At 36.2% G+C, this 25936-nt stretch overlaps 2 protein-coding genes across 7 annotated transcripts; both read right to left on the bottom strand.

Annotated features, from left to right (window-relative positions):
• Positions 1–2976: 2976 nt before the first annotated feature.
• On the bottom strand, positions 2977–8620 carry LOC126792659 (protein TIC 22-like, chloroplastic). Its single transcript, XM_050519111.1, has 7 exons — positions 8053–8620; positions 7882–7956; positions 6285–6341; positions 3793–3852; positions 3628–3708; positions 3514–3549; positions 2977–3284 (listed from the first exon to the last, which is right to left on the bottom strand). Exons 1-7 carry the CDS (start codon positions 8581–8583, stop codon positions 3204–3206), a joined length of 921 nt encoding a protein of 306 aa, XP_050375068.1. The 5' UTR covers positions 8584–8620; the 3' UTR covers positions 2977–3203.
• A 2330-nt stretch (positions 8621–10950) lies between these two features.
• LOC126791164 (uncharacterized) lies at positions 10951–12497 on the bottom strand. 6 transcript variants are annotated; one of them, XR_007671794.1, is made up of 3 exons: positions 12303–12497; positions 11985–12083; positions 10951–11897 (listed from the first exon to the last, which is right to left on the bottom strand). XR_007671794.1 is itself a non-coding variant. In XM_050517573.1 (3 exons), exons 1-3 carry the CDS (start codon positions 12442–12444, stop codon positions 11536–11538), a joined length of 348 nt encoding a protein of 115 aa, XP_050373530.1. In that variant the 5' UTR covers positions 12445–12497; the 3' UTR covers positions 10951–11535. The 6 variants fall into 6 exon arrangements, 1 of the variants encoding a protein (XP_050373530.1); XR_007671796.1 differs by having other exon boundaries at positions 11985–12079; XR_007671795.1 differs by having other exon boundaries at positions 12346–12497.
• Between the last annotated feature and the right edge of the window lie 13439 nt (positions 12498–25936).

Raw genomic sequence — 25936 nt, 5'->3', positions numbered from 1 at the left:
TATTTAAATGTTGTGAGTCATGTGGTACTCCTCTAGGTATAATGTATGTCACGTAGGTGATAGTTTACATTGTACCTCTTTGAGTTATTTTTGAGTTTAATAAAAATGTTTTTATCTTCAGACGGTCATAGTGTTGACAGTGGCAAATAAATCAGGAACCAAGTCTTTGGCCGGGTAATTGGTAACGAACGCCGAAAGCCGTTTGCATATCTAAAATCACCTAATTTTTGTTACCTATCATGCGCGGTCGCACTGAAGATATATATTTGGCAAAGCCCCGGTAAATGGGGTTTCAATATGTCAAAACACCTCTTTTTTAGTTGACCATTGGTACGAACGGTCCAATCATGTCCAAAACGGACGAAAATTTTACAGGTTCCCTAAATATATATACTGATCACATCTACTGGTGTCGATCAACCATATTTTGAATTGGAGTTGTCGATCAACCATATTTTGAATTGGAGTTGTCGATCGCCGAAGTGTCCACTAATATATTATAACTTTTATATTAGGTTTATAATAAAACTTTCACATTATGAAGCAACTATATGAAAGAAACTTCTCGGTATATATATTTAATGATCATTTTAAAATTTTATTAAATTCGGACTTCATTTGACTGTCGGAATTTCCAGTAAACCAAAAACAACACTAAAATGTCCTAAGGGAGACCCATTACCAAGATGCGAATGCTGAAAGATGTTGACATATTTTAAATGATCTAATTTTTGTCACCAATCATGCATGGTCGTAACGAGAAAACTCATTTGGGAAAGTCCCGGTCAATTATGTGAAAACACCTCTTTTTTTTGTTGACCAAAAATTCCGACGGTCAAACGAGGTCCGAATTTGATGAAATTTTTACATATTCCTTAAATATATATATCGATCACATCTATTGGTGTCGATCGACAATATTTCGAAACTAGAATTTATTTGTGACTTTTTTTAGAATGTTTTCTAATAATTCTTTTATTGTTTCAAACCCTTAAATTAGAGTATTATATTTTTTCTAATACAAGCCCGCAAGGCCCGCTTTAGGTGGGCGGGCTTGGATCTTCGTATTTTTGAAAATACTCGACCCGCCACTTATTTAAATTTATTAAGGCCTGGCCCGTTGACGAGCCCTATTTTCAACCATCTCCAACAGATTGGAGAGTTGCTCCTCGATTGTGGATGTCCCCGTCACCAAGACCTGTGCAATGTCAGAAGAGGACTCATGCGCCATATAATGAAATTTATCATCATCTTCTTTGGGACTTCCATGGTATGATGCCTTGCTCGATTCGTCATAAGAAAAAACGTCTTCCAGGATAGGGTCATCACCATGAACATATAGAGGATATTGCTCTTTTGGCTCCTTCTCTTTTGACACTAGCTTCTTCCCACTCTGAGAGGCATGCTCTATTGCTCCCAAGCTCTCCAAGGTGATGACTAGTTGACGAGGCTTACTATCAAGTGCCATAAATGTCGTGGGTGGAGCTCTAGCCACGCTGTGGGTGATAAGGGCAATAGATTCACTCTTTGATTTGGAGAATGTTTGTTTGGATTTCTTGACCGGCTCGGCCTCTCCGCTTAACCTCGCGGTTGTGGACTAGGATTTCGTCGATGGAACGGCTTGGTTGTTCTTGGAAGCCATCACACAAACGAATTTGAAGATTTCTTCGAAGAGTGAGATGAGAGGCCAAAAATGTCTCATTGGGCGTGCCAATTTGTTGAACGAGAATCTAAAAACAAATAAGACACGTGTACAAATAAAATGTGATATTGATAATCAAGCGCGAGGTTACAATTTTTGTGAACTCCTCTGACTCTATCTCCGTATGTAACTTGGCTCAAGAGTGATATGCACTTGATCTTGAGAATTTGAGTTTGGATTTGGATTTGATGAAGAACGAGCGATTTGGTAGCTTGATGATTCTTCGTTGACTTGGGAGACTTCGGGATTTCTCGAGAGTGATCTTACTTAAGTGATTTTCTCTCTTCTTCTCAAGTTCCCTTTCTCTTCATATTGGAAGAGGTATTTATAGTGTCAAGGTTTCTATTTTATAGAATATTTTAATGACACTAAAATAATAATATTTCTTTAATTGTATAATTAAATTAATATTATTTTCTGATTAATTTAAAATTAGTTATTCTCATAACTAAATTAATCAGAAAATAATTGATTTAATTATAACCGTTAAAAAATTATTAATTTAATCAAATGTCCGATTACCATTTCGAATCGTCAATGACATTCAATTTCCGATTTACATCGGAATCACGCAGCTTTGATTACGATCATCCATTTATGTGCCGACACGAGTTTTATTCTGATCCGCTCTAACTTTGTTGACTTTTGGGCCACATATGTAATTTTGTCGGGTTCTTGGTCGATTTAATCATTTAACGAAGATAATTTACTTCATTAAATTTCATATGTTTACATTCAGAGCTTGATTTATGAAATACAGAATGACATGGTAAGGTAACTGAGTGAGCCGAGGCTCATGAGGGCAACTCGTGGTTGTGGATTAGCACAAACTCACAACTGAATGAACTGATCGAAATTTAGGTTAGAGGTTGCGCGGGGTACAGAATTGGAGCTTGTGAGAGATAGCAAAAGGGTGTATGGGGGTTTGGAGTAAAGAAGTTGATGCCTCTTCAGGATTTCCATGCCTTGATTTTCTTTCCAATTTTCTTGGTTATCCTAGTTGAAGAAGTATCTAGTCAAGATTTCAGGCCGAAATATAGACATTAATACTTGGATTACTTGCACAGTTATCAAGAATCCAAGTAATGAATTGCCTGATTTGCATGTATATATATTCCAGATGAATTTATATGGTAACTGACGCAAGATCTTTAACCCAGAATCTTAACTTGCATGTTGATCGAACGTAGCAGATAAACTCAATTGAATCTTACCTAGTTAGCAACAAGGAACCACATACATGTGATAATTGTGGAATAATAGACTTCTTTAGATCGGGCAGGCTCACAAAAAACAATTAACATAAACAACGGATAATTAAGATTAAAAACAATGAGCAATCTTGAACAATCGACCTACAAATTTCAAAATTACGATTACTTATAGCTACAAGGGAACTCAATTTTACTGGTACTAGGGTCTTTGCACCACCAATAATGTCAATATTATAAACAAACAGGATGTAGTTTTGTGTTAGGATGATGTTCATGCCAACGAGTGCCTATTGCTTGGTAGGATCAGTAGAGATGTCGAATCCAGGAGGGATAAAAACAACATCATCCCAGACTGGTGCAGAACCCTCCTGCAAAATTCCGATCATTGTCACGTTAGCATGAAGAACTTACACTGTACTCGGTTAAGATAGAGGAAATCAAATGAAATTTTAAGAGCATTTTAAAATATGCAAGACCAAATTTCTTTAAACCTTATGCTCCATGTACCGGTCTTTTTTTTGGGGTGGGGGGGGGGGGCGGCGGGCGGGCTTTAATAGAATAGGGATAAATATCAAGAACAAAGAAAAATGTTCACACCTTCATTCCCTTTATTACATCCTCAAGAACAGCAACCTACAAATACGAAACTTAAATTAGTAAAAAAGAAAGATCGGTTCTGCATTTCCACTTAGGGAACCTTGAAATTTATACCTGAATGTCCCCTGGTCTAAGTGAAGGATTCAATTGTTTCTGATCCCGAGAAGCTCTTGATAGTGAATTTTCTAAATCCTCCTAAAAGAGATATCCAAGGATAAGAAACCTTTATGCCAAGATAAGCTAGAAAAGGCAGAGCACAATGCTATAATTTTTAACAACCTTCCTGAAAAATACTGGACGATAGCTCTTGCTTTGGCTTCTTAGGATCAAGCTCCTCGACTAAACAAATGTTTATCCACAAGTTAGCAACAGAAATAATGCAAGAATTTTAAGAACATCAAAACAAAGTCTATGTTGAAGGATGGGCAAGCAAATCTCAAAGATTAAGGACATCAAAACAACTTCAGTTTCTCTTCCAAGAAAAAAAAATCCATGGATAACACACCATGTCAATCATATCTCTCCTCAACAAACAGATAAAACCAGGAAACTGAATTCAAAGTCAATTATACACAATGCATTTACTGCTGATCTTATATATATCTGCAGCCATAATTCAACACTCAGGACATGATATTCATGAGGTAAATGATCTGTTATTTCTAATGTGGCAAAATCTCAGTCTACCACTATGCAGTGTGTGCTCAGATTGCTTTTCCACTATAGGCTTGTGAGACCTTTACATACCTTGTGGCTATCCATTACTCATTTCAAAGGACCAAAATATTAGCACGGGATGCCCTAAAATGAACTTTTTCAATATTGTAAAAAGCTTTGAGACCAAAAAAATCAGTCCAATGATGCTTTCCCCTGATAGGTTGAAGCCAGATAAGAGTATAACAATGCAACAAACAAGCACCAAACTGTATGTAACTGCACTATACTGTACCATCTAACTAATGCAATAAAAGTCTACATGCTCACAGAGGCAAGTATATTCTTCCATTGATAAAACTTCTGCTAGTGTGGTCCCAGACAAAATTTATCGAACTAATGCCTATATTCACTTTCTTTTTTGGTAGTCTTCCATGCAACAATAGGGCCTGTAATCTGTATTGAAAAAGAACATCAGGGAAGCAACCAATTTATGCCATATTGAAAAAGTGAAGCAAATTCACACCTAAAGCCTATTTTGATCACACAATTTTTTCCCTTTTCTACCTATATTCAAGGAACTGCACTGAAACAACCAATTTTTCAACAAGTTACAACAAAATTCTCCAGGATTCAAAGACAGTCCCTTCAGCTTACAGAACAATGCAAAGGACTTCTTTTTTCCAGAAAATAAACATTTTTACAAGTCAAAATCTTGCTTTACTTTCTCTCCAAGACCTACAGCACAGAACATACGACACATCCAGCCCACCAGATATGAAAATGAACAAGCAGATCACTATTTCGTTATGTGTTATAAGTTCAAACCATTAAAAAAATCAAAATTCAAAACCCATCCACAAAGTGAGTCATAATAGAAATAAGAAATTTATTGAGAAAGAAACCCATTGAACTTACAGAGCCTTACTGAAGCAGCCAAAACAACAAACACACCATAACTGTAACTGTGCTCCATATTGAATAAATAGTGAAAAATGCTCATCCATCATATGCTAAACCTTGCGCTATCGCTTTTGAAGGCAAAAAAATCCTAAGATAGCAATAATAACATACCTTCTCAACACCATTTCCCTTTTTTCTTCCAAGAGAAAATACGTGCATGTCACACAACAAAACCACAGAAGTAGCTAAATTGTCTCAACTCTACATAGCCACACAACCTAGGGTTACATGCACTTGGCTGGGATTCCAATATCGTGACTGTTCAAGCCAAAGCCATGGGGAGCTGTTCCCAATTATGTATATAGAAGCTAAAGTTTCTGGTAAGTTTACAATGAACATGATTAGCCTCCTGCCACTATTTGCATTTATAGAACTTCAAAAAATACAACTGATAATGAATTCTCAACTATGTGTGGCTGGGTTGAGCAGTTGAATCAAAACACATTGGCCAATTATATGGGATGGTGTGGAGAACTGGTGGTCAAATTAAAACTGAACACAAAAGCTTCCAAGCCAGAATAGGAGAGTACTCATTGTGCGGTGGGCTTACTACTCAGATGCTTTCAGAAGTTATCCACTCTGCACTTGGCTACCCGGAGAAAAATATGGATGGAAAATACTTTGATAGGAGTCTTGTCTTAGGAAAAAAATCAATATAGCATTCCTGCTCAAATACCATGACCGATTGACAGCTCAAATTCTATGTTGGATAGTCAATAACAGGATCCTGAACGTAGATCACCTTACCCATGCCAAACGTAAAAGTAAAATCTCCCAGAGTCCCAAAAAAAATTCACTGTTCCATGTGTATGACCACCCAAAAGATGATTACCATGAGAGATTGAGAGGGGGAGTACTGATCACTAGTCAAAATTTTAGTTGAGCCAAGTCCTTGACTGCTCTGTTAGTAACAATTTTGACTCTCCATCTAAATTTCATGATAAAGTTTGTCAAATTGTCTGTATGTCCAAAAGTGTTGACATTATCTCATTCAACATCCTATTATAGAATATCTCTGATTTTGAGAAATTTTTTACAAATACCAACGTACAAGCTTATTATAGATCAAAACCCGTTAGTCTCTAAGGTATCCAGGGATGTATGTTAGATATCAGGTGCAACAAAAAATCATAAACCATGTGACAAAGAAAAACCTGAAAAACTGGCACCCCAAAGAAACCATCGTCAGAAGATCCAGCCTTCTCCTTCTCCTACAGAAAAGATTCACAAGATAAAAAAATCAGTATCTTATATGAACTAAATGATGCAAGCTATGAAACATCAATCATTATTCACCACACTTAAGAAAGAGCTTTACTATAAAAATAAATAAAAAATTAAAAATAAAAACAGCTTGGAATCTGAATTTCTAGAGAATTTCTGGAGACCAATGCTAATTGCACATTTACACAGTACCTATGGCTTGATCTAATGAGGAATCAAATACAGCAACAGGATACTCGGTTTCAATACCTGCATTGTGGATAGGATTCGATGCCTAAGTTTAAGATATGCTGGCGTTGGGTGATTATCACTCATTTAACTCAATGGCTGATTACTAGGGATTGCTTTAAAGTGGTCTTACTGAGGCCACACGATGTTGATTATGATCTGTATCATTGTTCAATAGCCCCTAAAAGCTGTGGTCAAATTTTAGAAGTGAAATGGATGGTTTGGAATGGGGCAAAGGAAATGCAGAGTTGCAGACTCTAGGCTGTTATATACATATATGTAACAAAAGTATCTCCAAAAACATTGAGGGGTGATGGGAGAAGGATTTGTTGAATAGGGTTGTCTTTCTGGTCCTCATTTCTCCATACGTTTCAGCAGCTTCTGGAAGTGCATGTATTCCATTTTGTTGCTCTTGGAGCATCAGTTAGCTGTATGTGCAGTTCTTTTGTTATGTTTATTATGATTTGATATAATTGACTGGTCTAGTGTCCACTTTTATAATTGTGCTTGATTGAAGAGGTTTTACTTTAGACAAAACAAAAAGGAGAATATGAAACTGGAAAATATATCTGGCTATGATGCTCCATATATAGACTTGAGCAGCCAATCACTGTTGGGAAAGATCCATGATGTTATATACAAGGCTTCACCGTCCTAATGTGGTCTGAACAGCATAAATTATTTTCACTTGGATCTCATCTCAGACCTATTTGCAGAAAATTGATGGTTATTTATATCTAATCAACAGGCCAAACGGCAGTGTCATTGACATAGGATTATTATTAGCTATATTGCTAATTGGGAATCTCCTAATCTGATTGTATTGGTTTGAGGTATGACTCGTATTTGTATTCAAGCCTAATAAACACAACTCCAATCACCTATTCAACAATCTTTCTTCCCACATGATCGGGAAAAAGTCTTTATCCTAAAACTTGACAGCTTCCCGTAGTTTTGAATGTATCAGCATTATGAGACCAGTGCCGAGTTTCTGCCAGCATGTTCGGCTAAACTTGTTCAATAATAGTACAAAGGCTTGATCGAAACCTAATGCTATCCTTGGGCCAGAAAACCGTTGATCCTAAGCACACACGAGTGACATGACAATCGACAATGAAAAATTAATCACACTGCAACACTATTATATATAAATACATTTCGTACCAAAACGAACTCTATTAACAGAACCCTTGCCTACACCATATTAAGTTAAAATTACGCAGCCATCCATATTATAAAAAATAAAGAATGTGTTGCAGTCATGTTCTTCTCCAAAATGAAAGAACACAAGACACAAACCTTAAGTGCATTCTTGACTTGAGAAGACTCAGGAATCAACCTGAATGCCACCCCATCAACCTTGAGCTGGAAGACCTACAAAACCAAACACAACACCACATTAAAAAAAAACACACCAGTCATCTCCATCTTCATCAATTCAACAGAAACCAACAATGTTGTCACTCCCACCTTATTCAAGGCCACAGCCACAACTTTGGACCCGCTCCGCATTCCGGGGTCCATAACTGTAATATGCTCAAGAAGCGACTCGGCATCCTCCTTCTTGAAACAAAACAACCCAAGGCTCTTCCCACTGGCGGCACCCGAGACCAGCACGAACTCCTCAGCCGCATTGCTCAGAGCATACACCGGTACGCCGGCCAGCCTCTCCTCGATGGCCTCGGTCGACATGGCGGCGGAAGCAACTCTGGGAGCATCGATAGGCAGCTGGGGTTTGCTGTTGACAGCGATTCGAGCCCAGAGAGGGCTGTGTTGGGATGACTCGGAGGCGTGGAAAGCGGTTTTGGCTTGGGTTTGGAGGTTGGAGAGGGCTGATTGGAGGTGGGTTTGGAGGGAGGAAGGGTTTGGGTTGAAGAGAGAGAGGTGGGAGAGGTTGTGGAGGATACCGGAGCAGTGGGTTTGGAGGGAGGTGAGGGATTGGTGGAGGTTCAGATGAGGAGGGGAGGGAGAGTTTGGGTTATTGTGGTTGCCCAAGTTCATTTTTCTCTGCAGAAGAAGAATCAAAGATGATGGTGATGATGATGAGTGAGAGAGGGAAAAGAATGAGGGTTTTGTTTTGTGTCTGGTAAAGAGAAAAAGAGAGGAGCGTTGGGGTTTTGGGTAAAACCCTGTTTTTTTCTTTCTTGTTAAAAAACGATTTGGGGAAGGGTTCTGTTTGCATCTACTAAATGTGTGTACTTCGATAACTAATTAACTAGGAACAAAGCACACACCCTGTGTGCAGTTAATTTTTAAAACAATATTTAATAGAGAAAAATGATGGTGGGTGGAGGGAAAAGTGAGAGTCCAGGAAGTGAGAAAAACCCACGTTTGTACGGTGGAAAAAAGTGGGATTTGAGGAAAAAATTTCAATCCTCCTATAAAACCATATAACAATGTCCCGTCATGTCCACATGAATTTATTACATTAAAATTATAATTTTATATATTTTTATTATTTTTGAAATAACATTTATGTGTATTGATAATTTTGAACTAGAATTTCGGGTTTAAAGTTTAAAGTTTAGAGTTTTAAAGTGTAGCATTTAGAATATAATGTTTAAGAGTTTCGGGTATTAGAGTGTATAGTGTAGGGTTTTAAAAAAAACTCAAAATAGTTTTTGATAAAATAGCTTAAATATGATTTTTTTTTAAATTAAATCATAAATGTCAAATAGTGATTAGAAGAAATGACCACTATACATTATCACGTAGTTCTCCGAAATAACTGAAAAAATTATCGGGATTTGAGGAAGTTACATAGAGATTTAAGGGGAAAATGTTTGAATTTATTTATATATTATTTTATTTCTTACTAATTTGTCATTTTTTTTATTTAAATCTATTTCAATATAGTCTATAATGTAAGAGTTAAATCGTATTTTCGTAAGCCTTTTGGTTGATAAAGTGAGTTCTAGTTATAAGAGTATAGATATGAGTAATTATTTTGTGTATCTGGAACACTACGTACCAGTGATATTTATTCCTAGTCAATCATATTATTTCATAGTGTGATAAACATGCAAAACTCTTACTCATTAATTATCCCCATGCATAGTGTGATAATCATTTGGCCCTTATTAAAACTTCATCTAATTCGGACCTCGTATGATCGTCAAAATTTCCGGTAAACCGAAAACACCACTAATATGGCATACGGCGCTTTTATTCATACTTCCATAATTGGTATTTAGACCTCATTTCCGATTTTCATCCTCAAAGTTTGTCCTTCTTCCTTGAACATGTTTTTTTTCACCTACAACATCTTAGTCCCTTGTTCCTTGATTCAGATAAAATTCACAAATCTATGTAAATTTGAGTATGAAGTCTAGCCATTCAAAACAGAAATTATACAACGAAGAGAAGTTCTTAGTACGTAATTAGCTAATATCATCTTCGAAAAACTGGTAATATTGCACTATAGGAAAAGATAATCATCAAGATTCAAGCAATATATTACCACCACAGATTATTAAGATGAGATCATCAATCAAGTTTCGATTTTAAAATCAGATTATCTACTAAACGCAATCAACTCAATCAAATCAAGATATATATGAATTTATATACAACATAATCAAATTAAGATTCGTGTAAATTTTTGATAAAAAAGATTCATGATTGTAGAGGTGTGTATATATACATATTGAGGTTTGATGTTTGTTTATGGTTGCATTTTTTCTACGGGTATTTTAGGGTTAAACAAGAAATATTGGAAGTTCAAAAAAGTTAGGTGGTCTAAATGTAAAGGTATGAATAGAAGCACTCTAGATCAATCTAGGCCTTAAATCTAAGTGAAGGGCCAAATTCGTGAAGGGCCAAATTCACTGATACTTTATGTTTTGGAGGTGTTGTCGTCCATCACATATTATCTCATGCTCTCTCTCTCTCTCTCTCTCTCTCTCTCTCTCTCTCTCAACACAATTTAAGTGCACAAACCTAGTATAAAAAATCCCTCACCTTTTCATTTAGAGAAATTTTAAATAATAAATACCTTAAATAATAAATACCTTTTGGTCTCTAAATTGATAAATAACCAATTTTATTTTAATACTTTATGTTGAAAAACGACCATATAGAGAGATAAAAGTCATAATTATCCCATGAAAATTAGTTAAAGTCAAACTTATTTTTCTTTTTTGAAATAAGCGATGAATTGTCATGGATAAGAAATGTAGGAGTATAACCTAAGAAGCACGGATACGGACACTCGTGTCCGTATTGGACACAATTCGATACGCGGACACGGCATATGAAATTTTTATTGGACACGGACACGTTTTGGACACGTTAATTAATTTATTTTTTTAAATATATATACCTAATTAAGGAAAAAAATATAGTTTCATAAATTAGAACAAAATCATCTCAAACTTCAAATACCTCCTAACATGAGCAAGCCAAATTACAACAATGTGCAACAGCCAAATTGCATCCCTAACTAGTTATAAATTAGCTCTTTTGATAGAAATTAAATGCATACACCATTGCAACTAAACCAATGAACTAAAAAGCATACTTGCACCATTTTTACTTCATGTATAGCTTCTCTAACTGATCTGGAATTGACCAAACTTGTCATATGCATTGCAGGTGCCTCCATTAGAGCAAATCTGAGCTTACCTTCAGCTGCTCGCCTTCCTCAGACAGAAAGCTATGATAAATGAGAGAACAGCTCTTTTTTGATAATGGGGCCTAACTTCACAAAATGTGATTGATATTGTTAATATTTACCATAGAAAAAAGGCACCAAATCTAGCAAGCATTGGTTTCCCGTCATCTACAACTGCTGCATATAATCCCACAAAAATACTGGAGACAACTGTGAGTATGATACTTCCAACAACCACAATTGGCCATATAAGGATTATCAAACCAACAATTGGGATGCAAGCTACTTCAAGAAATGGTCCTTCTCGACTAATCATATCGTGGATCAGTCGATACCAACCTTTAAACAACATATATGGACTTTTCACAACAACAATTACAGTGTAAAGAGGAATCGCCACCATTAGCCCCAAAACACCAACTGGCAACTAGTATACATGCTGGTATATGAATCAACCTACAAGACAACTCCTAAGAAAACCACTTAGCCTATCTGAGATTACATAACAGTCTAACTCTAATCATTTTCTCCAGCATGTATAACCAGAGTACTAATTTAAATACGATTACCTTAAAGTACGAACTTCTTCTGAAGCAGGGGATTCGCGCAACTCCTTCAAGTAGAGTGGATACGAATGGTAACACAAGTCTGCAATGTCTCTAACTACAGTGCAACTTCCTTTAACAGTTCCCCAAGTTCCATCCTATGTATTAATCAAGCAAGCATAGTGAGTGTTAATATTACTAAATCAGATATTGCAACAAAAGTAGAACCAAACTTAAGACTTTACCGGCCACTCTGTGGTATAGAAAACACATCCACAACTTTAACTAGTATAGTCATCCACAAACTCTCCCAGCATCAAGCCCATCACCTCCGGGAACCCTAGCTTTTCCGATTATCCGGTAAGTAAAACACCAAATCAAATTTAGTTTCAAGTCTATAAGAATCAAACACTAATTGAGATCTAAAATGCACAATTTCGCAACAATCTACAACCCTAACAACTCAGATAGGTTTTTAAAGTCCATACATCAATTCGAAAGCTAAGCAATTATAAAACCAAACCCTAATTAGGGATTCAGATTAGAGCTAAACATACGTGTACCGTGCTCAAGCATCTTCAACAACGCAAGTGAGGAGATGTAGACCTGTTCTGAGGTATCGAGAGTAGGCGAATCGGGCAGTGGGTGACCCAGAGCTCCTCCGGCGCCGACAAACATCCAATGGAGCCTCTTTATCCCTGACATTCTAGAGCGAAACCGGTGGTGACACGGAAGAGGCTCGGAGGTTAAAAGCAAGGAGTCTTAGCAAGAAGACTGCGTATTGAGACGTGAGAGGATTTTGGTCCAGCAATTTTGTAAGGACAAATATACCCAACCGTGTCCTTCTTAATTGCGTGTCCAAAGACGACACGCGTGTGTCCATTACGTATTGCAGTGTGTCCGAACCGTGTCCATAATCAATTCGCGTGTCCGAGCGTATCCGAGCGTGTCCGGGCGTGTCCGTGTCGGACACGCAATACGCAGTCTAGGCAGCGTGTCCGTGCTTCTTAGAGTATAACATATACATGATCAACCCTCTGTAGGGCTTCCTCAACTTAATGGAACCATGCGAAATAAACCAAAATAAAATCTAGCAATCTCAATGTCGTAAAACCTAAACTTAGAATCAAAGAAAGAACCAGAGAACTGTGAGACAATGCTTACTTATTTTGACTATGTCGAGAGTGCCTTCAAAGCATCTTGAGGAGCCACCCTCAAGAAGAACCTCTATGATCAATGAATATTTACGACCAACCGCCAGGATCCCAAACTCGAGCTCAAGAGTGGATAGGCCTCAAGAGAAAAGCCAAACCCCCAATTAGGCCCAAACAAGCCCAGACCCAGTAATGAAAACCCAAATCCTCTATGGACAGATGTGCTAACACCACCAGTTGCTTAGGCCAGCATCTCGCCAATAGATGCTTCAATGGAGACCACTTCCACCGCCACCAGGGGCGGAAGTAAGTGGTGGGCTGGTAGGGCTATAGCCCATTCGAAATTTGGGCTAAAATATCCCCAACTATCTATATATATCTTCAATACTAGCCCAAGTAAAAAATAAAAAAGTAATAGTTAAACATAGTCAGAGAGTCTAGTCCTTAGTCCTCAACTATACTCCTTATTCTGTCGACTTCCTCTCTTTTAGCCTCCTATATCTTCTTCCTGATGTGACGCCAAGACCGGCACTTGGCCGACCTGAAGGAGCTCCTCAATCGTCACGTCCTTGGGTCCTCAACTGATTTAGCTTGCTGATCCAAATCTCTAACTCCAAATTAGGATTTCACATTCAGATTAGTTATGGGTATTTCAATTTTTATCAATTCTTGTTGAGATTTATAAGTTTGGCTTGTAATTAATCATGAGTTTTGGTGATTACATTCTACATGTGGCAAACGGGCCAAAACCGTGCTCGTGTCGTGCTTGGTCCGACCCATTTATTTATCGTGATGGGCTCGTGTTGGGCTCAGGCTGGCCTATTTGCTTAAATATTAAGCTCGGCCCAAGCCCATATCAGGCCAGTGCCGGGCCAAGAAGCGGGTCGGCCCGGCCCATTATCATTATATGACGCAATTCAAATAAAAAAATATTATTACTTTGAATATTTATTTTATATAACTATTTAGAATAGTAAAATAAATAAAATACTGCAACACATTTCATAATCTTATTTTTAAAACGTTACGTATGTAAAAATAATGACGTTTTCTTCACTATTTTGATAATATTTGTGAAATATTGTAATTTAATAATGATAATTGTTTAAATATTGATAAAATAATATACAATTATGTGTTTAACGGGCTGGCCCATAAATTTATCATGCCCGGACCGTGCCGGGCTAAAAACGGGCTCGGGCCGTGTCGGGCCTATGGGCCAAAATATCTCGGCCTGATCCATTATAATAACGGGCCGGGCCACTAACGGGCTCGAACCATGCCGGGCTGATTTTTAATGTACCGGCTACAGGCCGGCTTGGGCTTGGGCTTTTGGGCCCATTTGCCACCTCTAATACATCCTTGAATTCAGTTAGAAGATGACTTGTTTTGCATTTTGTGTTTTGTTGATATGTTGCATCAGCCTAAGAGATGGTGTTTTGTGTGGTACCTCAGTGTCATGAATTTTTACACCAAGAAAATGCCAAGTGCAAGGAGGGTGTCATATTGAAACGACAAGACCGAGCCTTTATTGACAGGTATGTTAACCTAGGCTGCACGGAATCGGGTATGGGTATGTGGAAGCGAAACGTTTGGAAATGCAGAAGCATGTTTTTCAAAATTTTTAGGAAGCGGGTATGTTTTGGAAAAGTCGAAATAAAAAAAATATATATTATACAAAAAATAAATATAATAATAAATTTTGAGTTTAAGTAACTCAAAATCTCAAATAATTTAAATAACTTGGTGTTCAACATTCGAAATAATACAAATATAATGAGAGATCTAGGTATCAACAAGAGAAAATGAGGGTCGGCGACTTGGCGGGAGGTTAAAAATATGTCGAAATAAGTCATTTGACTCGACGAATGTAGGTCTAGCCCTTCATTTAAAAAAACATAAAAAACCTTTATTTTTTGGAAACTTATTTTTTTTTTTGAAACACATTTCCGGGCTTTTCCGGCACGTTTCCGGGCGTTTCCGGAGTGGTTCCGCTTCGGAAGTGGGAAACGTGGGTGTAGGCACGTTTCCGTGCTTCCTAGATGTTAACTAGGTCAACATGGTGGTAAAACATCACATGGCCCCTTGTGTTAATCATTTTTGGATTTGGTTTATCTAGACAAGAGCTTTTCATGTTATATTTATAATAAGTGGATTGAGTTTGTGTTTGTATTTTAATGAATTTAAATGTTTGTGTTTCAATCTGATTATTTCATCATGCTTCCAGCTCTTAAATCTGATTTATCTATTACTGGGTTTTGTAATTTGAAAGTAATTTAGCAGGACCAAGTATTTAGGGGATCTTCTTGAATATAATATGGTCAGTTTGTTTGTTTCATTGTTGTGAATTTTGTTGGGACATTGTAATTGAGCATGTTATTGATTGTAGCATTCATCTTGGATTATCGCTGTGCTCGTGAGACAGTTTCGAATAGAGGGAAATGTCTCATTTCTTGCTGGGTTTATTTTTCTTTGGGCAAGCTTTGTACATGTAGTGTATGGTTTTGTGTTTTTGTATTGAGGGTGAATGTAAGCTATCAGTTGTCTCGGCTGTTAGGTGGTTGTGTTATTCCAGGTTAATGACCGACACAAGCGATTAATTAGTTTATGATTTGCATAACCAAATTTCATAGTCGAATGAGCTTATAGGATGTTGTTGGCTTGAAATTTTGCATTATTCTTATACTGGAGATATGAACATATCAATAGAAGAGACATCAACAGTGCTCCTAACTTGCATGACTATCTTGTTTTAGTTTTTTGTTGAGCTGACTCTCTTTCACTCTTGTGTATGATTAGGTAGTTTTGGAGATGCACAATGATGGAAATGTGACTACATCAAATGATCATCCGGTTGTGTTTAGTTGCTTGAATTTGGATTTCATTCAAATGATACAACATGTATTGTTTTTATGTATGTGAAAGTAGCCCTACTCATCTTGAATTCATGGTTCCGCCCCCACTTTCTGGCGTCGGTATGGCCACCCACTTATACCATCAGCACCACCACCACCATCGATTTGATCATATTGCCATGGTGCCACAATCAACCGAAGAACAAAGTATGGTCTTGCTCCAACCCACGACAAAGAGAAAAGTCGTCGCCAGAGAGAAGATGAACTCAATAATGGCATCCAACGCTAGAAGCCAACAACACCAACCCAACCTTGAAGCACCACTGTAAAAGGTATGTGATCCCATATTCGATGCACATCCCCACAACCATAATAAAAGCCATCACGAGTCTGGGATCGACCCGTAAAGGGTGAAATTGCTATGAGCATTGAGTGCTACAACTAAGAGGTTAGAGCCAAACTTCTTATGGAAAACAAATCTAATTGGCAGTACTATAACTCCCTATAAGCCAATAGAAAAATAAATTAAATTAAAAAAATTAAGAGATATAAAGCAAGGGTCACTGAAACTCAAAATAAGCTTGTTGAGTTCTTACCTCAAGAAACAATCAACAGCTAAAAGCATACACTTCAATTTAAAAAATAAAAGAAGAAGCATACTCTTCATAGAATATGGCTTGAGCATAAAAAAAATCTTTCATCATATAAAGTGTTGAGAAGTTTTAAATATACACCTAAAAACTCTTGATACACACTCCTATCATTCAATAATTCAAATAAAATTTTGCATGTATGTTGAATGACAAAAAATAGGTACATGTAATAATTCAGAAAATTAAAAACAAATTAAATTATCAAAACTAAGAATTTATTTTTAGAAAAAATTAAAATAAAAATATTTACAGGGAAATTTAAATAAGTATATATTTTGATGGAAAAATTAAATGGGAGATTCAAACAATCAATTCATTCCTTAATTTTCACCGAAAAAAAATCATTTCTATCGTGAAAAAGAAGGTAATTCATGAAAAAGAATTATGATTTTGCATCATTCATTAAATTTCATCTTCATACATTCTTAACAAAGAAATGTTCATCTTCTTCAAACAATCAATTCTTCTATTTCTCTTATATATATATATATATATATATCCTTCATGTTATTTATCATTTTTATGGTTAAAAAATTTGAAAAAAAAATGCAATCTATAATGATTCGTAAAAACAAACAAGAATCGATATGAAAATCTATACGATGTTAATATATATATATTAATATACTAATCACTATAAAAAGTAGCCTTGTATATCCAATAATGACATATTTTGTGATTTTTAACTCAAGGGTATTTTAGGTTTTTTATGTGGTGTATTTAGTAAAAATATTGGAATAAGAATTGAAATAGGTGGTGTATTAAGTATGAGTCAGTAGGCCTCATCATTTAGCCCGCGGATCCGAAAAACCCGAGGAGGCCCGCAAGCCAGATGAGCTTTTACCCGGCCCGGCCCCCAAAAAAGCCCGCTTCCGTGGGTAGAAGGCCGGGCTTAAAATAGAGGTGTGAACCCGGCCCGACCCGTAAAAGCCTGTCAAATAATAAAATATTATACATACATATTTTATTAGGAAAAATTGCTAAAATATACCATGAACTTGGCTCAAATTGTCAATTTACACCCCGAACTTGTAAATGCGAAAATTTGTCTCCTCAACTTGGTAAAAATTGTCGATTTGCACCCTCATTGTTAAATTTAACATTTTTATCCAATTTGTGGTCACATGTCATGCACATGACGAGTATTTTTGTTATTTAATATATATTTCATTTTAATAACAAAAAACAAAAGGAATTTAATATTTGTACAATTATATTTATTCACTCATTTACTTCATGATTTTTTTTCTTAATATTTTTTCCCCGCTAGTACACTTAACATTCATCATCAACTAATTAAGTGAGGACACAAGACAAAACTCAAACCTCTGAAACGACAAAACTTTGGAAGTAAACTTGACGATTGCTAGAGACTATAAACAAAATTAATTAGTTTTAGTTCTTCACTTATGGTCGTAATTATGTATCGTTATTTTGGAAACAAACATTTATCAAGAAAGATAAATATCGTGAAGTGAATGCGTGAGCAAATATAATTGTACAAAACTTAAATTCCTTGTACATTTTTATCATTAAAAATGAAATAAATATTAAATGACAAAAATGTACATCATGTGAATGGCATGTGACCACAAATTAGATGAAAAATGTTAAATTTAACGGTGAGGGTGCAAACCGGCAGTTTTTGCCAAGTTGAGGAGGTAAATTCTCGCATTTACAAGTTCGGGGTGTAAATTAAAAATTTAAGCCATGTTTAAGGTGCATTTTGGCAATTTTGCCTATTTTATTAGGTTTAGAATAAAACTATCGCATTATAAAACAAGTATATGAAGAAAACTTCTCGGGATCGATCGACACTAGTCGATATGATCGGTATATATATTTAGTGACCCTATAAAAATTTCATCCAATTCGGACCTCGTTTGACCGTCAGAATTTCTGGTAAACCGAAAACAATACTAATATGTCATAAGAGAAGACCCATTACCAAAATATGAACACCAACTACCGTTTGTATATCTGAAATTACATAATTTTTGTCACCGATTGTGTGCAGTCGCACCAAGGAAACCCATTTGGCAAAGCCCCAGTCAATGATGATTTTAATATGTCAAAACATCTTTTTTGTTGTTGACCATAGATATGGACGGTGAAACAATATCCAAAACGGACGAATTTTTACGGGTTCCCTAAAAATATATACTGTTCACATCAGCTAGTGTCGATCGACCATATTTCGAACTAGAGTTGGCGATCGCCTAAGTGTCAACTAATGTATCATAACCTTTATATTAGGTTTAGAATAAAACTTTCGCATTATGAAGCGACTATATCAAATAAACTTCTCGGGATCGATCGATACCAGCCAACGTGATCGGTATATATATTTAGTGACCCTATGAAAATTCATCCAATTCAGATCTCGTTTGACCGTAAGAATTTTCGGTAAATTGAAAACACCACTAATATGCCCTAAGGGAGGGCGTATTACAAATATGCGAATGTCGAAAACCGTTTGCATATATGAAATTACCTAATTTTTTTACCTATCATACGCAGTCGCACTGAAGAAATCTATTTGGAAAAGCCCCGGTCAATGGGGTTTCAATATGCCAAAACGCCTCTTTTTTAGTTGACCGTTGGTACGAACAGTCAAACCATATCCAAAACGGATGAAATTTTTACGGGTTTCCTAAATATATATACCGATCACATCTACTGGTGTCAATCGACCATATTTCGAACTAGAATGTTAATCGCCGAAGTGTCCACTAATGTTTCATAACATTTATATTATGTTTATAATAAAACTATCACATTATGAAACGACTATATGAAGGAAATTTCTCGGAATCGATCGACAAATCCGATGTGATCAGTATATATATTTAGTGATCATTTTAAAATTTCATCCAATTCGGACCTTGTTTGACCGTCAGAATTTCTGGTAAACCAAAAACAACACTAATATGCCCTAAAGGGGGACCAACTACCAAGATGCGAATGTGAAAAGCTGTTTACATATTTGAAAATTACCTAATTTTTGTCACCGATCGTGAAATGTCGCAACGAGGAAACCAATTTGGCAAACCCCCGGTCAATGTGGTTTTATTATGTGAAAACACCATTGTTTGGTTGACCGTAGGTACGGACAGTCAAACCATGTTCAAAACTGATGACATTTTTACAAGGTCCCTAAATATATATATCGATCACATCTATTGGTGTCGATCGACAATATTTCGAAACTAGAATTTATTTATCACTTCTTAAAAAATATTTTCTAATAATTCTTTTATTATTTCAAACCCTTAAATTAGAGTATTATTTTTTCTAATACAAGCCCGCAAGGCTCGGTCCGTAAAAGCCCGCAAGGTCAGGCCCGCAAAAGCCCGCAATGCCTGCTTTAGGTGGGCGGGCTTGGATCTTCGTATTTGTGAAAATACTCGGCTCGGCTCGGCCCAACACTTATTTAAATTTACTAAGGCCCGGGCCGTTGATGAGCCATATATGAGTGTGTATTAAGAGATTTAGGGTGTGTATTTAAAATCTCTCTCAAGTGTCAAGTTCACTCAATATCAAAAACATTTAAACAATTTGTGTGGAGATGATAGAGCGTTGGTTAAAATGTTTATAATAAACCATGTAAAACATCATCGTTAGTATAGAATAAGCAGGGATCGTTCTTTCCGGGGAATTGAAACGAATTCTAAACTTTTAATGTTAACAAATAATGGGGGATTTGGGATTGATTATTAACTACTAAAATAAAACCTAAATTACTATTTACATGATTAAATTCTCTTTAACAAACTTAAACCAAATTTACCATTACATCACAGAATTACAAGTTCGAACCTATCATCTATTCTAATTCGACCAATTACATACTTTTTAGACATCAATACAATTAGAGCCTTAGGGGATCATCTAATCATGCAAGGTTTCAATTAACATTTAGACTGACTTAGAGTCTAATCTAAATTTGCATGCAATCGAATTTAATAACACTTCGAGTAGAAATCAAACAAGATTACATTTAAGCACCAAATCTTTGCTGGAGACATGTTTCATGTATGGCGTCACCCACCATGGTTTCACATGCAAATTTCCAAATTTTTTACCACTTTTAATCAACACAAACCGAACCCACTTAGGACATGATTCGATTTGTGTCAATATGGTTGATGAATCTAGCACTCAAACACAATCTTAGAGACCGCATCCAAGCACTAAATTCATATGCACATATCTGAAAATTATCTAAAAGTATGAGAAAGATGATTAGAACACAACAATAGAAATACAAACTCATTAATTATAGGAAACCATCAATTTGGCAAAGAACCAAAAATCCAATAAAACAATCTGAAAATTTTGATTCTTAATACAAAACAATAATCTCACACAAACATCATACTACAATCTTCATAGACAAAGTATTGTAAAAAAAATCAAAAACGAACAAACATGTGGAGAAGAGTTGCGAGAATCACACGTTGTAGGAACCTTGGAGGTGTGTCTTCAATGGTAATTTCGGTGGAGATGGAATTTGTATATGGGGAGAATGACTTGCTGTTTTGGTGAATGATATTTGAGGTAGTATTTTGATAGAGGTTTGGCTCTTGAATGCAAATGAGAAGTGATTTTATTTGAGAGATGAAACCATGTATATATAGAGAGGAAAGAATGAGGGTAGTTGCATCTTTCCTCATATTATAATGCAATGCTTTAATCCCTTAAATCATGCCATGTTTTGTTCCCTAAAACATGACATACTTTAATTCCTAAAACATGTCATGTTTTATGTCTTTAATGATTATCTTCTATTTAATTGTTGCATGACTTGGCTCCATCTCTTTTTCTTTAATTATATCTTCAATCAAATCTGAAAATAAGAAAATAAAATCATAAGTAAGAGATAATTAGTTTCAAAACCTAACAAGGATTCCTAGTCAAACTAGGACTCTAGACCAATTATGCGTTTTTAACTCATGTAAGCACAAAAATGCATCAAATACCGCCCAAGACTCTTACTACGACTCAATGACTCAATAGGACAATAATAAGGGCTAAGTAAAGTACAAATTGAGGTAAAAACATGTTAAGAACGTCGCACAAAGTGCTCATATCAAGAGACTTGCTAAGAATATAGTTCCAACAAAAATGGCCTTGAGGAGAAAGGTTAATTTGGATGATCATACTTGTCCTTTTTTGCATGGGGGAGGTGGAGACCACGTTGCATGTTTTCAAAGATTGTACTAGTATTGCATACATGTGGTTATCTAGTCCTTTGGGCTTACGTGCAAGAAATCACAATGCTACCAGTATGGAAGAGTGGATTCATGAGATGATGGGTGTCCTCAATTCAACGAAGGTGGAGGTTTTCTTTATGCTTGTATGGTCGATGTGGGTTGAAAGGAATAACCTAGTATGGAATGAGACTAGATTTGATCATGTACATGCGGTTCACTTGGCCTTACAACTTCTAGAGGAATATCACTGAGCTCAACCAAAGAGAGTTCAAACAAAGATGCGGTGAGATCATGTGAGGTGGCAATTCCCGCCAAGTGGGTGGGCGACTAAAATTGAACTTAGATGTGGCTTATAGATCTGATGGAAGTGGGGATGTTGGTATGATTGTGAGAGACGGGGGGGGGGGGGGGGGGGGGGGAGTGATTGGTGCATGGTCCGAACAATTGTTCAACCTTAGCTCTCCACTTCATGCATAGGCTTTGGCGTGTAGATTGGGGCTGCTCACTGCTATTCAACAGGGCTTGACTCATTTGGTGGTTGAAAGTGATTGTGCAGTCCTTGTTAACTCCCTAAATGGACGTGGTAGAGACATGGCTGAGGTTAGTAGAATTCTTGATGATTGCCGAGCGCTTATGCTTGAGTTTGATGATATAGTGTTGTGCATGTCTATCGTGAAGTAAATAGTGTTGCCCATCGTTTAGCGCACTTTGCTAGTCTAGGTAATCAATTAGAATTACACCTAGCGGTGTTTCCGACTTTTGTGGTTGATGTTATTTTTGAGGATAATTATAATGCTTCTAGTGTGACTCGAGATTCAAGCTTTACATCCCCTTGTTAACACATCTTGCTAATAATAATCATAATGGGCATGTGGCTTAGCAATATATGCTAACTCACATCCTTCATTCGAAACAAAAACATGTGTAACCAAATTGAATTCTACCCGATTAATAAATACATCCACCTGTTGAAGGTTTCTTTATCCAAGAATTGTCATACGCACTCAGATATATATTAACTGAATACTTTGATTTGATTTAGTTATTTCTCTTTCTCTAATTGATCCATTGACTTGATCCCAAATTCCTCGAGTCATCCGAGATTCATTGAAAGGTATAGCATCAACTGAATTCAAAGATGCATACTCTCCATTCAAAATCAATTCTTGTAAATCAATACATTTCTTACTATTGTTCTCTTTTGCCATACATATCTCTAACATTTCTTTTTGTTAATTCTTAAGACTCCTTATCTATCCTCTTTAAAAGTGATTAGTTAGATTAAATTTTAAGTCAATTGACAAGCTTCTCATGTCATTTGTGCGAATTGTAGTGAATTCTCGGAAGAGGATGCTATTTTTCTTTCTAAGGACGACTTCATCAATATTTCTAACAAAATCATCAAGAGATGAAATTATTATTTAAGGAGAAAGTAATATAACGATAAAGAGCAATGTAAAACTAATTGAGATGACTTTCATTAATAGGTGCCTTTATTTATAGAGGATTACAAAGATATAACTATAACAAAGTAGGATTTCTATCTCTAAGGCCCCATTTGGTTGTCAGGAATGTGAAGACATGGAAATGAATTAATTTCCTTTTCAACCTAATTTGGAATATAATATGTTTTTGTATTTCCATGTGGGTGTTTGAAAGATATTTGGAATTACGTTGGTAAGTCATTAGAATGGAATGTTCAATCAAAATTTTCATTGAGGAAAAAAGATATAATTTAAAAAGAAATTAGTGTTTGTTTATGGGAATGGAAATAGAATACCATCACTGGATAGATAATTAATTTCAGACTTTATGAGAGAGTCAATTTCTAGTCAAATCTGATACGACCCCAATCTTTTTAGTTTCATTAAATAGTATTATCGTCCAAATTTAGGTATGTTCGTAACCGAAATCCGATTTTAGTATTTTGGGGTTCGGATATTCTCGTAAAAGTGTGTCGTCGGAGAAACGCCCCTTTAGGAAAGTTACTATTCACGGTGGAGATTTTGTATATGGGGGGGGGGGGTAAGTTTCCATTTTAAGAAAGGAAAAAAAAAAGGAGAGCAGCGATTTCCCCCGAGCCGACCCCAACACCGTCACTGTAGCAGCGACGGTTCTCCGCCGTCCGACCACTCTAGGCCGCCGCACGGGTACCGTTCGAAAGATTGGAGGAAACCCTTCCATTCTGGGTTGGTGACCGGCCCTGTCTCGTCGCCGTGAGAGAGCGGTGGCACCTAGAATGTCCGTTCTGAAATTAGGTTGTGGTTTAACCCGTGAATTGGGGAACTCGCAGTATTAGGATGTTAGAATATTGTGGGAAGGGTACATAGGTTGTTAGTGGAGTTGAGGAATTTTTGGTGGATGAGATAACGGTTTTGGGCGAGTGAGAGTTGTTGTTTTTCGTTTATTAAATATTACCGGGTTGCGGTAATTAATTCTTTATATCTCTGCAACAGGAGGTGGAGAGACTCGAGTTGAGGAAACTTCAGACTGACCCTCGGCGTAGCTCGGTTATTGTGAGTGGACTTTTATTTTGAATTAAATGCATGCATGAATGAATATATATATTTAAGTGATTTTAGTGTTATATGAATTTAATTGCCTTTCTTGATTATATATATAATATTTCCTTTAGTTGTTTTGGAAATAATTGTGAGATATATATATATATATATATATATATATATATATATAACGCCTTATTTGATTTAATTGGAAGTTGTGGGTTTTTATCCGGGAACGGGGTTCTTAGAAATTGTTGATTATTTTTGAGATATATATGTACGGTGGGGAACTGTACTCGTTCTATCTATTCTTCATCTGGTATCCTCTCCTTTAATTATTTAAAGGGGGCACGATCAACGGAATCATATTCCATTCTTCCGGTATCCTCTCCTTTAAGCTTATAAATGAGGTATGATCAACGGATAAGAATGTTGTCCATTTTCTGTGATTTCGCTTATTTATTATCTTGTGACTAGCGGGGCTAGTTCACTTAGTTATTTTTCTATGGCCATACTTTGAGATGATTATGATAGCATAAGAATTCACTCTTCCGCCTGAAAGGCGATGCCGCCTGAGAGGCGATGCCGCCCGGGGAGGCGAGGTTATTTAGCCGGCACTGATATGACGACTCAATACCTTCTCTGTGAACGTGACGTGACAGTATTGAGAATTTGAGATTTGATAAATGTATATATATATATATATATTCTGGCCTGTGGACATATGCTATGGCATTTTTTTTTCATGTTGACTAGCGGGGTTAGTCTATTCCTTTATTTGTTTGGCATCCTTTATTTGACTAGCGGGGTCTAGTCCTATTTTAATGAGAATATTTCTATTTATGAAAGCTTTTTAATTAAAATGTGCATGCATTGGATTTTCTTGGTATAAAAGGAAAATGGGGAAGTATAAAATATATCGTTATTTATTGATACTTGATTTTGTCCACTCACTCTAACATTTTAAATGCTTTCCCCTGGGCCATTCATTTTAAATGCCCAGTTCGCAGGCTTACAGACGTCCTATAGCTACCGTGAGGCAGCGTTCTCTTCCGCCGACTGCCAGACTGTAGGTTACCTGTTTAGCCTACAAGTCGTTTGATTTCTTTTATGCCGTTTAGTTGCTCTGATACTCTAAATTTATTTGGATGATTTTCTGATGTTTAAGAGGTTGGATTTAAGTTGTGTAACTAAGTTGAATTATAAGTGGTGGAAGTTGAATATGGTTGGATATTGTTAGAAGTGCAGTTTTTCTTGCAGGTTGGGGTGACAAATTTCAAGGGAGGCTATGTCGATTTTTTTAAAATAGGGCCTTTTGTCAGTAGTCCCCGCACGACTTATCCTAAATATTAGGTTAATATTTGAGGTGAGTCGTATCAAAATCTCATTTTTTATTTCAATTATAATACCAAATTACAACCAAACAACACCTAGATAGCTAGATATGGAAACTGAAATGAATTCATTTTACATAACAGAATTTCCTATTAAACAAACGGAGACTAATAGCAATAGTAAATATATCACTACATGAAATACTAGATTTCTTATCCTATATAGAATAGAGAAAGACACGCTTAAGTGTCTTTCCTAAAACAATTATGACTTTTTATCAACTTTTCGAAAAACTTAATTAATTACCAATGTAGAGACCAAAAAAGCAAAATGTGTTCAATTTTCATAATTGATCTTTCATTTAAAACTGTAAGACCTAGCTGGCATTTGACTTGTGAGAGCAGCTACAATTTCGGAGTCCCGCCAACACCACCCCCCATTTCCTCTCACTTCATTTCAAACTTTCGCTTATCCCAGAGC

This window comes from Argentina anserina, chromosome 4, assembly GCF_933775445.1.
Source record: "Argentina anserina chromosome 4, drPotAnse1.1, whole genome shotgun sequence".
NCBI classification, from domain to species: domain Eukaryota; kingdom Viridiplantae; phylum Streptophyta; class Magnoliopsida; order Rosales; family Rosaceae; genus Argentina; species Argentina anserina.
This window is presented reverse-complemented; position numbering and strand designations above follow the sequence as displayed.

Bases quoted from the DNA above. Each gene is read 5' to 3' on its own strand.
- LOC126791164 (XM_050517573.1), bottom strand. From the start codon at position 12,444: ATGTCAGGGATAAAGAGGCTCCATTGGATGTTTGTCGGCGCCGGAGGA. The intron at 11,898-12,345 runs GTCTACATCTCC...ATTAATACATAG, and splicing joins CTCTCGATACCTCAGAACAG to GATGGAACTTGGGGAACTGT. The intron at 11,651-11,763 runs GTAATCGTATTT...GTTGTCTTGTAG, and splicing joins GAAGAAGTTCGTACTTTAAG to GTTGATTCATATACCAGCAT.
- LOC126792659 (XM_050519111.1), bottom strand. From the start codon at position 8,583: ATGAACTTGGGCAACCACAATAACCCAAACTCTCCCTCCCCTCCTCAT. The intron at 7,957-8,052 runs GTGGGAGTGACA...TTGGTTTTGTAG, and splicing joins TGGCTGTGGCCTTGAATAAG to GTCTTCCAGCTCAAGGTTGA. The intron at 6,342-7,881 runs GTTTGTGTCTTG...TCTTTTCTGTAG, and splicing joins AAGTCAAGAATGCACTTAAG to GAGAAGGAGAAGGCTGGATC.